Source organism: Artibeus jamaicensis, unplaced genomic scaffold (genome assembly GCF_021234435.1).
Source record: "Artibeus jamaicensis isolate MK-2021 breed Jamaican fruit bat unplaced genomic scaffold, CSHL_Jam_final scaffold_537, whole genome shotgun sequence".
Taxonomy (NCBI): Eukaryota; Metazoa; Chordata; class Mammalia; order Chiroptera; family Phyllostomidae; genus Artibeus; species Artibeus jamaicensis.
The window spans coordinates 28,096,003-28,112,419 of NW_026522047.1; the positions used below are offsets into that span (position 1 = coordinate 28,096,003).

Genomic DNA, 16,417 nt, shown 5'->3' on the forward strand with positions numbered 1-16,417 from the left:
GTTTCACATTTGGACAGCAGCAGCAGCAGCAGCAGCAGCATCTCTTTCCATATGCTTGGCATTCTTTATTTTCCCAGCTTTGCAAGGATAGGAGAGTTTCAGGGAAATGCTGTACTCAACATGCCTACAGTGTATCAACTTTGCTCCCCATTTCCCTTACTGCACTTCCCAGTGGCTTATTAAATCTAATTAAAGCCAATGGCAATTTGCATGATGAGGAAAGGAAGCCAGGGTGGAGGCAAAGATCTTGTTGACAGACATGTTATTAGGCAGGTTATTATGGAAGTAAGCAAAATTTTGTTTGTTTCCCAAAGTAAGGGGGAAGTGGGTTCTCTCTCTTCAGCAGATGGAATCTTTTTAAGAAGCCCAGAGCCAGACCACATTAGCTTCAAATTCTTGATTTTTCACAATGGATTTAACTCCTTTAACAAAGAAAGTGAGACAAAAATAGGTTATTTGCTCAGTATATCTGCTGCCTAGCCATATAGTCTTTTAAGTCCATGACAGTGGTTTATTAAGCCTGATTTCCAAGAATCTCTCAGGCGACAGACATTCGGGCAGTTCTGAGTATGTATGTAGCCAGTCACTTCTGTTGCAGGCAAAGGGCTGGTCTGTGGCTGTGCACTTGCCATTTAACAGATATTCTCTGAGTCTGGAGGCTCTTCCAAGGTTTGAATACAAACTGGAGTGAGTCAGTGGCTTGGGTTTAAAGCAGAAGATTCCCAGAAGTTGCCACTGTGAATATATGCTTGCTTAAAAGGCTAAAAAGGACTCTGAAGAGGTTGTAAACTCACAGGTTTTTCCTTCTTCCCTGTCACCGTGAACTTTAGTATTTTAGTGAGATTCCCATGGAGTCTAGACTGGAATGGATTAACACTCTTGGCAGTGGCTGAGAACTAAACTGGATTTCCAGTGGCTTTAGGATTATAATTTAATTTCGCAGCAGAGAGAAAGAAGGAACTACTACCTTTTGCAACAACATGATGAACGAAAGCATTATCTGAGAATAGGCCAGGCAAAGGACAAATACCATATATCTCCCAGGAAGCAAAGAATAAAACAAACACAAACAGAATAAAAACAAACGAAAAAACAAGAGAGGGGAGAGGGAAGGGAACTAAGGGGAAAAAGGGGGAGGGATTTTGAGAACAAGAACAAAAGGGGGGGGGAATGGGAGGGAGGGAGGAGACCGGGCGGGGGGGGGGGAAGAGAAAAAAAAATGTACTTGAAAAGTAACTAAATAAAATTAAAAAAAAAAAAAGAATTGGTACTTCTTGCAATACCAATAACTTTAGTAGATTTGGCAGTTCTTGTTTACCCTGGTTCATATCTGAGTGCTTCAGATTCATAGGTATGTTTTAATGTCTCAAGTTCACAAAATAGTCCATCATGATTTTGTGAATGTTTCAGGGATAACCCCTCAGACTTTTCATCGATGGTTGGTAAAAGCTAAAACCATTTTTAATTGGATGTTCACTGTTTGCTCAGCACTGTGCTGACTGACTCGTATAGTTCATACATGCATTGATTATGATGGTTCTCACTTGGAGCAATGCAATGAGGTCAGCACTGTTATTATTTCCATTTAGTAAATGAGAAAATCGAGGTTGATTTAGGCAAAGTAATTGACTCCCACAGCTAATGTTAATGACAAAGCTAGGTTTTGAGCCTGGGCCCAGCAAGCTTTAAAACATAAGCTCTTAACCGTTGGGCTTAGGTGGCTATTACTTATTTCTCGAACTGGAATACCCTGGAGTAAAAGAAGATTTAGGTGGGCACTGAGGCTGTCCTGGGCCAAGCAGGGCATACAGTCCATCCTTGTTATGTTGTACTGTGCCTCCTTTCTATGTCATCCTAGGATTGTGAGAATATATCTGGTAGCACAGTACCCTGATAGGTCCTTTAGCTTCCTTGGGGTGCTCCCAGTGGGAGTGGGCAGAATAAAGTAAGTGGGTGGGAGCCAGGGCTCGTCCCTTTGTATTATAATTCTTGTCTACTAATCTGTTCCTTCCTACTAGCCTCTAGGTTTGTGAAGGCAGAGGTATTTCCTATCTTGTTTATTATTGCATTTATAGATCCTAGTGGAGAGTCTGGCACATAGTAAGTGCTCAGTAAATGTTTGAATAATTCAGGAATGCATCCTTGGCCTGTTTCACTGGCTCAAAACAGTGAATCTGTATTCATCCTCAGCTTCCAATATTCAGGACAAGTGCTACTGATTTTGGTCCTAAGTCCAGACCAGGATTTCTCCTGGAGGATCTTAGTAAGAGGTCACTGTAGAGGTGATGGAAAAGGTCTTTGGCATCCTCTGTGTAATTTAAATAATGAAGTTTATAGAGCTTTTTCTAACAAAGCCTAGCAATATGGTCTGCTGCCTTACACTATAACTTGATAAAAGAGTTTTTTTAATATATTTTTATTTTATTGATTATGCCATTACATTTGTTCTATTTCCCCCCTTCATTCCCCTCCACACCCCTCCCCCACCATTTCCCCCCCTTTAGTTCATGAACACGTGTCTCAAGTTCTTTAGATTCTATATTTCCCCTACTATTCTTACCCTCCCCCTATCTATTTTCTATCTACTGTCTATGCTACTTATTCTCTGTACCTTCTCCCCCCTTCTCCTTCTCCCACTCCCCTGTTGCTAACCCTCCACGTGTTCTTCATTTCTATGGTTCCGCTCCTGGTCTAGCTGTCCTCTTAGTTTGCTTTTGTTTTAGGTGTGGTTGTTACTAACTGTGAGTTTGCTGTCCTTTCACTGTTCATCTTTTTTATCTTCTTTTTCTTAGGTAAGTCCCTTTAACATTTCATATAATAAGGGCTTGGTGATGATGAACTCCTTGAATTTGGTCTTATCTGAGAAGCACTTTATCTGTCCTTCCATTCTAAATGAAAACTTTGCTGGATAGAGCAATCTTGGTTGTAGGTCTTTGGATTTCATGATTTAGAATACCTCTTTCCAGCCCCTTCTTGCCTATAAGGTCTCTTTTAAGAAATCCGCTGACAGTCTGATGGGAACTCCTTTGTAGGTGACTGTCCCCTTATCTCTTGCTGCTTCTAGGATTCTCTCCTTCAGTTGAATCTTGGCTAATGTAATGATGATGTGCCTTGGTGTGTTTCTTCTTGGGTCCACCTTCTTTGTGACTCTCTGAGCTTCCTGCATTTCCTGGAAGTCTATTTCCTCTGCCAGAATGGGGAAGTTCTCTCTTATTATTTGTTCAAATAAGGTTTCCACTCATGACTGTTCCTCTTCCCCTTCTGGTACCCCTATAATTGGGATGTTGGAGCGTTTAAAGATGTTCTGGAGGTTCCTAAGCCTCTCCTCATTTCTTTGAATTCTTGTTTCTTCATCCTTTTCTGTTTGGTCATTATTTTCCTCCTTCTGGTCCACTCCTTTAATTTGAGTCCCAATGTCCTTTCCATTACTCTTGGTTCCCTGTGCATTTCCATTCATTTCAATTAGTTTAGCCTTCATATGTTCCTCTAATTTGTGACTAAAATCAACCAGTTCTGTGAGCATCCTGATCACCAGTGTTTTGAACAGTGCATCTGAAAGTTTGGCTATTTCTTCATCCTTTAGATTTTTTGGCTCTGGGGCTCTGAATTCTTGAGCCATGTTTTCATCTGTCCTCCCTCGACTGTCACGTATGAGGAGAGGCACCTTAGGTGTTCACCAGGGCGGGGCCACCCAGGTCGCTGGTTTGTGATGTTGTATGTGGGGGTGGGGTCAGAGAGGGAGCAATGGCGGTCTTCTCCGCTCACCGATCTGCCTCACCACTCGCCCTTGCCTGTTTATCTGAGTGCAAATGTGTGAGCCTGCTGCCCTGTGCCGGGGGCCTTCGTGGTCTGTCTCAATGCACATCTCTTCACTGGTTTATCTGCGCACAAATGCGTGACCTCAGACAGCCAGCTGCGCCCGCCACGCCCTGCCGTAGCTACCCGGCACCTGGGATCCCTGCCCTCGGCTGCTTGCCTGCCGCCTGGGTTGGGGGGATCGTTTTTGCCCGACTGGCTCCGCTGCTGGCTTCGCCCCTCTCACCAGTTTAGCTGAGTGGTTTACTGTTTTTGGACTCCGTATTGTTCGATTTTCTGTGGTTTAGTTGCATTTATTGTTGTTAAAACTTTGTTGTTTTTAGATTTGGTTGTGCGAGGAAGCAAAGTGTTTCCACCTACGCCTCCATCTTGGCGGAAGTCCGATAAAGAGGTTTTTTTTATAGTAGAAACAGTAAGATTTAGTTTGTGTATATATTTCTTTGATGATCTTTTTGTCTTTTAATGTCTAGGAGATTGGGTAGCTAGCAAATCCTGTAAGTTATCTTCTCTAAATGTTGTTTCTGTTCTCTATTGATCAAAGCTTGTGGAAATGAAGTCATACCTGGTATGAAGAACAGAACTCATCCGTATTGTTAGTTGAATACAGATATTTGGCTTATCTCAGTTAACCTTTCCCAGAAGCCTGTGCAGTAGACATTTTTTTTAACTTCAATTTTGAGATGAAGGAAAAGTAATAAGAAGACAGCTGAAATTCAAACCCTTGTTTTATAACTTCCAAGTCTTTCTTGTTTTCACCAATCTTCTTTCCTCGACAGATCATTTAAGGGGCCTTAAGGTATGTCTTCTTTCTCCATCACCATGACCTGTTAGTATATGTGGTTATTTAATATAAGTAGAAACACATGATTAGCTCACTGGTGCACAGATACCGGCTGCTATGGAAACCTTTTTTTTTTTTCTGAAGGAAACAACAGTTTTGATCATAGCAAGAGTGATACTGACATTACTATATATCGGGCACCATTTTAAGTACTGTGTGTGCTGATCTCATAAAAATTTTACGAGGTGGGTGTCCCATGAGAGACATTTTGTGGATGTGGACATAGGGGCCCAGAGTAATTAAGGATGTACCTTGCTCAGAGTCATATAAATTGCCTGGATGTAGAATGGGCATGTATTGTAATATGCAAAAGGTGATGTAAGAGAATCAGATACTGTGATTTGAATGACTTCCTTGTCCCCAGCCTCTCAGATGAAGCTTTCTGTTGATTCAGTCAGTCCATAGACAAATAGTCCCAGTTCTAAAGTTTATCTTCAGGTGGCTTTTGTTTGTTTGGTTTTTTGCTTAGTAAAATTGACATGGGCTATCCAATCAGCACAGAGCCGTAAGCACAGGTTAGTCTGAGATAGGATCTTGATTGTATAACAATGAATTGTAGTTGATTCTTCTTGAACGTATGTGAATTTAGTGGAGGTACTGGCTTTGTATTGTTTAGCAGACCATTTTCTGACAGGTGTTAGTTACCCCAAAGATAACCCAGAAAATGAGAAGGGTGGATGTGGGGGAGGGCAAGGTTATAATTACACAGGATGCCTGCAGTGTGCGGCACTACAAAATCCAGCAATTATCCTCGGAGCAGAATCTCGTCCTATGCATGTCTTTGCAGGAAATGCAGAAGTATTTTGAAATATAGCATCAAAGGGCTTAAAAAAAACCATACTTGCAATAATGAAATCTTTAGTTGTGACTTTATAAAGTCTCTGGTGCCTATACTACATTTGTGTTTTTGTCTACCAAATCACTGAACACTCCTGCACAACAGATAGTATCGATGCTACAAATATGGGCATCTCGAGGCTCAGCATGGTTATGAAATTTGCCTAAGGACACACAGCTAGTGAGTGGTGGAACTGGGATCTGTACCCACTGCTGTGTGATACTAAATCCTCCTCACAGTGCTTTGCTTTACCCACTCTACCTCTCAAGTATAACTCGATGTAATTATGGAGCAGTGACAAAAATGTGCAAATGTAAGCATGGGGATTTCTGATGTACCACCCTGCCAACATTTCTATCTAATGTTCTTTTTCAGTCTAACAATTTAACATTGATAATATATCCATGAGATTTTTATTTTTGTTTTTAATGCAAGCCAGTGATCACAAGATTTCCTTGTTTTAACAAAAACAATCACACGCATGCTAATGTAACCAAACGTATTAGTATGTTTTCTGCCAAACCATCCTTGCAAGAGTCATAAATCATTACAAAGGTCACGAGATACTGTGTGATGCTGGTATATTTAGAGAATTATTTTAACAAAATGTTTTAAAACATTTGTCTAAAGCAAGACAAGTGGACTGTGTCTATGTTAAAGTCAAGAGCACAGGAAGATCCAGCGCTGCTCTGTGATCTTCAGTTGGGCAGCTTTGCCAAAGCTGCGCCTAGCAGCCCGCACGGTAACGGGGAGGAATCCCAAGGGTTACCACTTTGGTAGCATTTCAGCATTGTACTGTTTTTCATGCCCCGCGTGGAAGATGCATTGTGTATGCTTTATTTTTAGGATGCTGCTTTATTGCCACAGAGCTGTCCTGCTGAATGAAGGCAGCCTAGTTCCAGGAATTCTGTATGTCAGGGCTGCCTAGATGACAAACTGCAGGCATCCACTAACGTCCATTGAAATTCATTGTGGATCCCAGGTTGCTCACTATTTTTCAACTTGTATCGCCTCTTCTTATTATAAAGCAGAAGAAATGCATGGTCTCGTCCACGCTGGAGCAGCTCCGTGCGTTGCTCGCGCTGCTGCAGGTTCCGGAGCAGAGGGATGGCAGCTGTGTGTTTCATGTTGTGTCCGCTCTCGGCGAGGGGGACGGGGGCATTTTGCAGGGAGTTATGAGGATAACCCAGGTGCCCTCACCACTTGGAAACACACACAGACTTTGAAATCCTGGAAATCTTAGACATACGTGCACACTTTCCTACAATGTTTATTTGGGAGCACAGGAATCATGTTTTATTTTTTTTAAATCAGGATTGAAAACACATTGTGTTCTGTAATCAGAAAAGCCTTAAGGGCATTTCTTTAGCCATCAAACTGAGCTGGTCAGCTCAGTGCTTTCATTCCTCAGCAAACACAAGTGTTCCGAGCGTCTGCTCCCGGCACCTCTGCGCCAGTGTCTACTTGTCAGCTCATCACACACCTTCACAGACAGAGTAGGGCACCCTGGCAACTTTCTCTGTTGTGTCTCTGCCACTTGTGCCCTGACCTCACCCAGGCTGGCACCGAGGGACGATGGATGGTTGAAGGAGCTCACAACATAGAGGGTGCATGGGCTTCAGCTACATGCAAGTTGTTCCCTTCATGCTTACTTGAACTGTAGCATCGCCTTTATCTTTTTTTCTTTTGAGAAATACTTATGGAGCACCTGCTATGTGCCAGCCATGGTTGGGGGGCACGGCGGGAAACAGTCAAGAATCCACGTCCCTGTGGAGTTGACACTGGCCGGTCAGGTGAGAGTTAAGTGGCCTGGAGAGAATCTTGTTTTTGCCACTGATTTCAGGATTCACTCAACAGCAGGCTGATCTCAAGGTCATGACCTTTCCATTAGCACTGAATCTGTTGCTGTCTCGGTCCCTAAGGACACCACAAGTATGGGAGGACTAGACAGGCCCCGGGGCTCCCTCACACCTCAGTGCATGGGCAAATATTGGCGTTTCGGTCTAGTTCAGATGTAATCGATAACATTTACTTTCCACGTGTGAGGCACTGCTCTAGGCGTGGGGAAGAAGCTGTGTGGTCTTTAATTCAAACAGCTGTGTGGTTCAGAGTGTGGACAGGTGCGTTAGTTTGCCGGGCTGCCATCCGAGGTACCACAGGCCGCGTAGCTTGAACAGCAGAAATTCATTTTCTCAGTTCTGGAGGCCAGAAGTTCAGGATCAAGGTGTCGGTATGTTTGATTTCTTCTGAGACCTCTCCCCTTGGCTCACAGGGGGCCACCATGTTACTGTGCCCTCCCATGGCTTGTCCCCTGTGTCTGAGGGATCTTATCTCCTCTTATGAGGACGGTAGTCACATGGGATTAGGGTCCACCGTGACGGCTTCATTTTGAAATTACTTCTTTAAAGGGCCTATTTCCAAATACAGACACATTCTGAGGTACTGTGGGTTAGAGCTTCAACATGTGGATTTTGAGAGGACACAATTCAGCCCATAACTGGCAATCTAGACTCCTTGAGTTCGAATCCTGGTGCCAGTACTTGATCACTGTGTGACCTAGGACAGTTAATCTCTTTGTACCTTATTTCTTTACTAGTGTAATAGGGATGATGAAAATAAAAATAACGATGATGGTAATTGCGCTTATCTCATACAGGTGTTATGAAAATTGTGTTGACAGATATGAAATACTTACAACCATATCTAACACATAGTAACACTCAGTAAATGTTACCTTTTGTTTTCACCCAGTTTCTAAGCTGATTCGGCTTTGTGATGTTTCCTTAGATTTTCTTAGTTTGTTTAAATAGATTGATGTTTACTTGAACTAAATCAAAAGCACCTAAAATTGTCAATTAAAGCAAGTGCCTGGAATTGAAAGTAGATATGCCAGTATCTCATTTGTGGAGTGCCAGGCACCCCACGTTCATTATCTCACTAAATTTTCTAACAGCCCCACACATCAGATACTCTTGGATGGATTTTCCTGTGGGAGAAAATGAGGCTCAGAGAAGGATGTGTGTCCTCTAACTGCCCACAGGTTGTGTGCAGGGGGACCAGGATGTAGATGTCGGTCGGAAGGACTCATCGCCTCGTTCCTCATCCCTCGAGTGCACTGTCTTCCATTGGCCCTTCACGTGGTGTGTTTGCCTCCCAATGGCTGAGGCCCGGGGCTTTCCCAGTTCATCCTAGATCCAGATGGCAGCCTGCTTTCCCTCCGCCTTTGGGTCTTATTTTTGAATGTAGCCATGGTGCTAACCTGTTTTCCTTCTCATGACAGTGACTTGGTGTCAGGAGGAGACAGGCTGTGGTGTTCCCGCCACCCCCCTTTTCACCATTCTGGGGTCCCACAGAGCTATGGAGACCTGGACGAGGACAACTGAGTCCAAGCTGGGGAGACAGAGCGTGTGGAAACCTCTGCACGTCCCCCCTCTGTTCCTCAAGTAGCTCTCCAACCCTTCCCAATTCACTGAGAGTAAGGACAGTGAAATCATTGCTTACTAGGATGTCACACCGACCAAACTTTTATTCAGAGCCCGTCAACTGTTCCTTAGAACTGAAGGGCTGTAATGACAATTGGGGGAATGAATGAAAAATTCATTCATTCATTAATCACAACTTTGCATGCGTGTTTTGGCTTAGACATTATGTCAGAAGTTGGAGATCCACGGATGATTTGAAAATGGTCCCTGTTTTCTCCAGGCTTTCACCTTGGAGGGTTGGAGAAAGCTAAGCAAACCCATCATGCAAGAAGGGTATCATGAGGACCTCTGTGGAGATATTTTTAGGAGAACTGCTCCTGGGGTGTGTGTGTGTGTGTGTGTGTGTGTGTGTGTGTGTGTGTGTAAGAGGGTAGGTTGGGGACTGCAAAAACTTTTAGGAGAGGTTATGTCAGAACTGGTTCTTAAAAGTCGCTGTGGGTGGAGTGACATGGAGTAGGTGTAGGAAGGGTAAAAAAATAGATGGGTAAAAAATGAGTGAAGGCAGAGTGTGCTTAGGAAAATGCAAGTCGTTCTGTTAGAAGATGAAGGTTGTGGGGGGTTGTGGGTGAGGCTGAGGTAAGATACGGTTGTGGAGAGTGGGTGGGTTTTATGTCATGTAAGGACCTAGCTGTCACCTTGCCAGTAATGGGGAAGTATTGCAGGGTTCTAAGAAGAGTAGTGATGTGATGAGCTTTGCGCTGTGTGAAGGTCACTCTGGTCAGGAATTCATGGTTCCTTTATCTACGTTAATACACAATGAATTGCCCTGGACTGGGCCACCCTGATGTGACCAAGACTTTGTTTGCAAAATGTGACTGTTTGTGGAGCCTGGCACAGTGGCAGCATCATCGTCACTGTCCTTTGAATTCAAATTTGGTTCCTGTTTTTTTTTTTTAATGGAATATTGAGGTAGGAAGCGTCTGGGAGTTTCCATTTACATAGTTGAAATCCAGGGCAGGCCTAGAAAGTGGAAGTTCCTGTCGTTAGTCAAATTTTCAGAACAAAGGACACTTTTTTAATTAGTTTGATGGTTTAGATTGTTTAAGTAGTTTGTGATGAAGGAAGTCACAAGCCATTCTTGTCTGCTTCCTCAGCTCCACACTTAGCCAACTCCTGAGGAAATGCGGAGATTATTTTAACTCAGCTCAACCTAGAGAAAACAAATTTTGAAGTGAAAAACTATTAGATAAGTATATGGGGTTATTTTTGTTTGTTTGTTTGTTTGTTTGAACAAGGTATTCTAAATTACCCAGAAATGAATTTCTAAGACAAATATCTATACCCCAAACTTGGCTGGCTATATAGAATCTATACATGTAAAATCTGTGGAATTTGCCTCTTAACCACCTGTCCCTTTTTTAAGTCATAAAATGTAAGCATAGGTTTGGCTCTTTTTCATATTTGACAGTGCTGCACTTTAAGTATTTCATTGGGTTGTCACACAGCCCTGCCAGACTGATTTGGCTGGTATTCTTTGCACCTGAGGGGACCCCGTGCCTGGGTCAGGGTGGCTGAAGGACTTGGCTCAAGTCCTGGGGAGACCAATGGTGAAGTCAAGAACGGAATCAACGTTATGACTTTTTTCCCCTACCCCATGCTCTCAGCTCTTTTTAGCAAAGGTTCTCCTGATTAATGGTGGCATTTCACCAGTTTGCTATTCAGAGGCATTGCGTTTCTTCCCTTCTTGGCTTTACACTGAGAGCTCAGTTTTTCTTTAGTCCTTCGGTTCTTCCCATCGAAACTCACTAAACAGGCAAACAGCTCATTCGATCATCACTGTGCACGTGCCCTTATCTGATCCTACTGCACAGGAAGCTCTCGAAGGAGCTGGGCTTCCATTTTCAGCACGCCTCACTCTGACCTCTTTTTATCTGAAACGCAGGGACCCACTGGTCCATTTGAGGACAATTAAGGCACGATTGTATATACGTTTTCTATTAAAATAAATGTGTTAACAATACTTAAAACCCCGACCAGGAGTAAAATTTCACCTCATCCTTCACATTTTCTCCACCCTCCAGGCTGTTACAGAACCTTGCATTCCAATTTTCCCAGGGCGCACATTGATGAACTTGTTCACATTCAACAGCTCTACACCAAGAGATCTGACCTTCTTATTCGCTTCAGTTTAATACTTTTATTGCCAAACCCTACTGCCAAAAAATAGAGCAGATTGTACTTAAGGGATCACTAACAGCTAGACGCCTGCTACGCTGTCACTGGAGTTTCATCAACATCAGCAGTTGTCTTTGTCAGTTAGAGACCTGCAGCACTGAGGTTTTCCTGCGATGGGCTGGACAGGGGTGATGGAACCCCATGGGCTTTGTGCCCTGGAACAGGGACAAGCCTCCCACTGGAGGGGCCCTTGCTCCCTGTAGTGGCTTTTGTAGAGTTGTTGTTAATGAAGGGGTCTGAGCTGGCCTGTCACTTTCCTTCTTTGCCTTGTTCACGAGAAGGAACTTGGCCCACGTGACGGAAAAGAGTTTTGATTTGAGCGCACAGGCCATTTTTTGCTTAGGTTTGCTCAGCAACAAATATAGACCGACAAGCCCGAGTCATTCCAACGTGTTCAGCATCCACACACAGTTCAAGAAAACCAGTCAGCCAGTTTTCAAAGTGAAGGGCATTTCATAAAACCAGCCAAAGGAGTTCACTCTCAGAGAACTTTCACATTTATCTTCTCAAAAGGATGTCTTTTTTATGATTTTGAATAAAAAAGCAGCTTGGTAGAACTTTGGAATTCAGGGGAAATATTGAGATTTGGGGGAAAAAATTTGACTGGCAAGTCTCATTTTTAAAGGCAGCTGGATCACCTTTAATTCACTTGAACACCCACATAGCTTTTAAAACCTGCCTTCTCACCACTCTGACAGTTAGAATTTTACTCTTCACTGTTGAGATTTCTCTAGAGAGTGCGCATTACTGCATCATTTTGACAAACCTGGATGTGAAGAGATGAATGCGCCTCATCTCTGAAAGATTTCAGGGTAAGTTCCTTTAATCCATTTCCAGTTTTTAGAGGCTATCTTTCTGTCATCCCTTCAGATCTGTCAAAGTTCGGTTAATTCTTTTAACAGCCATCTTTCATGAAAAGTGGAGTTCTTACAGTAGTACTGCTAGGTAGCTGAGGTGGCTAAGAAAGGACCTGGAGCCAGAAAAGTCCAATTAAAGGCTTTCAATTCAAGGTTGGGGGGGACACTTTTATTCAGGTGGTCTGGTTCCCAACCCACTGCAGTCCCAGGGAAAGGGTGGAAAGGCTATTATGGTGTGTGGCAGAGTGTGCCCCCCTGCTGAGCTGCTCCAGGTGTCCTGGGTATCTGGTGGGGGAAGGCTGATTCTGTAGCTGGGAGGAGAGGGCAGGGGGCAATGAGGATTCTACCAGTTTCCAGCAGAATGCCAGCGACTGTGCCTTAGTTACTTCTGATATGGTGAATCTCACGGTCAGGTATTTAGCTGGTGATGTATGCCTTCTTTGTTCCAGCATAGGCGGTGGGTTAGGTCCATGTCCCAGTACATTCTAACAAATACTCCTAGCTCTGAGATCTGGAGCCTTCCTGACTACTCTTAGGATCTACAGGGCCATCTGTGTGCATGTACAGCAAGCTGACTTGAGTGTCAAAAGACCCCAGAGCTTCCCGTCCTGGGGGCTCATCATGAAAATTGTTGCTTCTTCTGCCTTTCTTCCTTCGCTTTCTATAAATCCCCTTTTGCTGAGGTCCGCTGATTCCAGCAGGGCAGGATGGAATGTCTTTATGTGAGAGTTTCAAAATATTTTGCTAAGGGAACATGAATGGGTATAGAGCAAAATAGAATATTAATTGAAAGTCATTTCTTTCTATCAGCTGAAAGCTCCCTTTGGCAGTTGGGGAACTTTTTAAACAAGAGTATAGAAAATATACCATTCAAAAAGTGGATGATCGAAAGTACAGAAGTGGTCAATGAAATACTGTGTCCTCGTAGACTAGATCAGGGGTTGATACACTACAGTCTGCAGAACAAAGCGCCCACTGCCTGTTTTTTGTGTGGTATGTAAGCTACTTATGGCTTCGAAGATTTTAAATGATTAAAAAAAGAGAATAGTACTACTATGACACTTGAAATAAAGTTTATTGGAGCACAGTCAAGGCCATTTACTGATATGGTGTCTTTGCTTTCCTGCAACGACAGTTGACCACCTGAGTAATTGAATAGCGACAATGCAGACTGTTCAAAGTGTGGCCCTCAAAGACTCAGATATTTACCATCTGCCCTTACCCAAGCCTGCATGACCCCTGGACAAGATTACTATATCACAGTTAGAGTCACTCTACTTAAAAACATTTCACTGTAAGAGAAATGCTTATGATACAATAGTTAGTGAAATAATTATAACAAACTGTATATAAAAGATGATCCCAAATAGTTTATTTTCTTGGCGTAATTTTTACCTCTTTTCCCAGGTGGAAATGGAAGCTTTATGAAAAAAAAAAGCATTAATTATAGAAGTCTAGAACAGTGCTTGGTACATAGTAGATGCTCCACAAACAAATAAAGGCCAGTTTAAGACTATAAATTATGTAATCCTACAGTGTATATGCATGTAATAATAATTATAGTAAAACCTTCCTGAGATATGCCTCTATGTCAGGTACCAGGTTGAGAATTTTAAGTGTGTGAACTCCTTTATCCTAAGAAAGTCCTTTAGGAAGGTACACTTACCACCGTCATTTTGCAGAAGAAAAGAGCAAGGAGAGGTTGCATACTTGCCTAATATTACAAAGCCAAGAGGTAATATGACCACAATTGAAAGGTCTGTTGGATTCCAGAGTCTGAGCTCTAACTATATCCTATACTCCTTAAATTTCTAAACACAAAAATTTAATTTTCTCACCCGTCTTTTAGGTGAGAAAGAAAGTGATGGGAAAATACCAGAGGAACATCCCCAAATAACAGAACACACAAAAAAACTGGGATAGGAGATTACAGTGTTTTTGTTTTCTTAGCTACACATTTCAGTGTTTTTCGATGATTCTTGAAATGAGTAGGTTTATTTTTCATTACTTTTAAAATAAAAAGCAAATGTTTCTAAAGGAAAGGAAAGACAGCTCAGAGCGTTGTTAATTAACCATTTCAATTGTTTAGATAGATCATTTCCTTGTTTTTATGAGGGTCTGAGGAGAACTGCCCAGGAGACCTTGCCGGCCTGTCTCCTGGGTTGATGTGTGGTGTTAACCTAGTATCAGGTTTCAACTCCCTGCGAATTCATCCCAGCGCTGGGAGTACAAAGTGCTATCTGTGACTTGGGTCAAACACACTTACTGATAGCGCTTCTTGGTGTTTATCTTCAGACGTCTGAAGTCCCCTGTCTTTGAAAGCTGTGTTTTGTCTTCTGCTTGTACTTGGTTACACTGGTCTATGTATACCTCCTGCTGCATAATGGACTGTTTTTGCCTTGAATATATTATTATTACCATTTTTAAAATTGGCATACTATTTGGAGTACCCTCCTTTCAAATTATATTTATATCTAAGAAAATAATGACATCTCAGTAGTCCCAAATCATGCAACAAAATAACATTAACAGAAAAAGAGCGAGAGTGGCAATGTTAAAAATGAAGTTCTTTATTTCTGGTTCATATTTTTTGGTTGTTTTTTTTTTTCTGTTTTTTTCTTAATTGTATGGCAATGACTGTGGCATATTCTCCACAATCTAAAAGGGCTTTTCACATACCCTGGCCTAACTTTCAAGTCTAAGGGGAGAAAGGTTTTTTTTGAACAAAAATGGAATACAGATGGTTAGAATGATTAAGTGAAGGCTGTTAAAATGACTGAGGTCACTGTAACACCAAATTCAAGAGCGGTTAGATAAGAACTCTGCAAGAAGGCAGGCAAGCAAGGTGGTAAAATGAAAGCCTTGAACAAAATGGAAAAGTTATATTTTGACAACCTCTTAAGTTATTTCAAAGGGCTTTTAAAAATTCCTGTGTCATGTCTAGACATTCCACTCATAATTTCAGAGGCTTCTGGTGTCCAGGCTTGCTGAGAGTGGGCTGAGTGGGCTTTTTCAGGGCTTTCTGACTTAGTTGTTGGTTTGCTTCCCTCCCCCCCCCTCCAAAGAGTATCATTCTAATTTTTTAGTTAGAAGCAAACCTGTTCGGGGTCATTGCTTGGTGACTTTATTTGGTAGAAATGGGAGCTTGGCAGTGCTGTTCCTGGTTTTCACTGGACGCCCTCATGGTCTTCCCTGTTTACTGCGACTTCTGTCAGGCTTATTCTTTGTATGCAGTTCAGCAATGAAATTTCTAAATCATCAAGGGTGAGACAAAAACAATGTGGGTGACAGATATTTTGAAAAATCATCTGTACACTTGCAGTTGAAGAAATGACATTTGCTTCAGTGCACTTTGTGAGGTTGTAGTGAGTACAGGATCTGTTGCCAAAGAGCACTGATATTTCTATCAAAAACCAAAAACACTCTTGCTTTTTTTTCTTTGGAGATTATAGTGACTGGTGTGAACCATACAATTTCACTGTTAAATTTGCGACTTCTAAAAATTCTTCATAATGCGGCTTCAGAAAATCAGACAGTTGTTATTACAAATAGAGAACAGCTCCACTCAGACACTGAATAGACGATTATAAATGTCTGGAATCTTTCCTTTTTGTGGTGGCTACTTTTAGATGTGGACTAAAACCACATTAACCAGAGGACGTCGTTATTGGTGGTTAGTGGGCAATTGTTGCCCGTCTATAAAGTGTCTTGCTTAAAATTTTTTTCATTGTCTAACAGTACCTTTCCGTTTTATAAGACTTCTCTCAGGAAGCATCACTGAGGTGTAAAATATTGAAGCCTCAGAAGACAATGGGATCATAAAGTGGCATCTAATCAAACTCTCACATTTGGCAGGTGAGAGAGAGAAGCTGTGAAAAATGTACGACTGCCCAAGGGCACGCACTGAGCCATAACAAGCTAAAACCGTGTTTGTGTCTCCATTTCCCTAGATGGCCGCCCATGTCCTGTCATTTTCTGGGATTCATCTTTATCTCCAACAAGTAATGAGACCCACTCTTCTGTTAAGCTCACCTGGGGGACTTACCAGAAGTTGCTAAAGCAGAAGTGCTGGCAGAACGGCCGAGCACCCAGACCTGACTGGGGTTGCACTGCGGTGCATCATCAGGAGTGGTCCAAGGTGGCCCTCTTTGATTTCCTGTTGCAGGTAAGTTCATCAAGTCTAGCAAGTGGTTTTCTAAGATTAGCACCGAGTTATGTAAGTCTGACACTAAGGACTTTTCTGCATCTTGAATTTCAACGCAACCAGAGTTTAAGTTCTATAATGCCGTGTTTGGTAAGTTTAGTACCATATTACACTATTTTATGTCCTTTAGGGCAGGGGTCCCTGAACTCTGAGCCGTGGGCTGATACTGGTCTGGGCCTGTTAGGAGCTGGGTCGCACAGCAGG

General features: G+C 42.5%; 1 protein-coding gene across 3 annotated transcripts in view; it reads left to right on the forward strand.

Moving 5' to 3' along the window:
* GASK1B (golgi associated kinase 1B) overlaps window positions 1-16,417 on the forward strand; it is a 45,741-nt gene that overhangs the window by 2,600 nt on the left and 26,724 nt on the right. For all 3 annotated transcript variants that reach the window (XM_037125725.2, XM_037125727.2, XM_037125726.2), the window contains exon 3: window positions 15,960-16,174. In XM_037125725.2, the coding sequence (XP_036981620.2) occupies window positions 15,960-16,174 (215 nt within the window). The remainder of the gene's footprint in view (window positions 1-15,959; window positions 16,175-16,417) is intronic.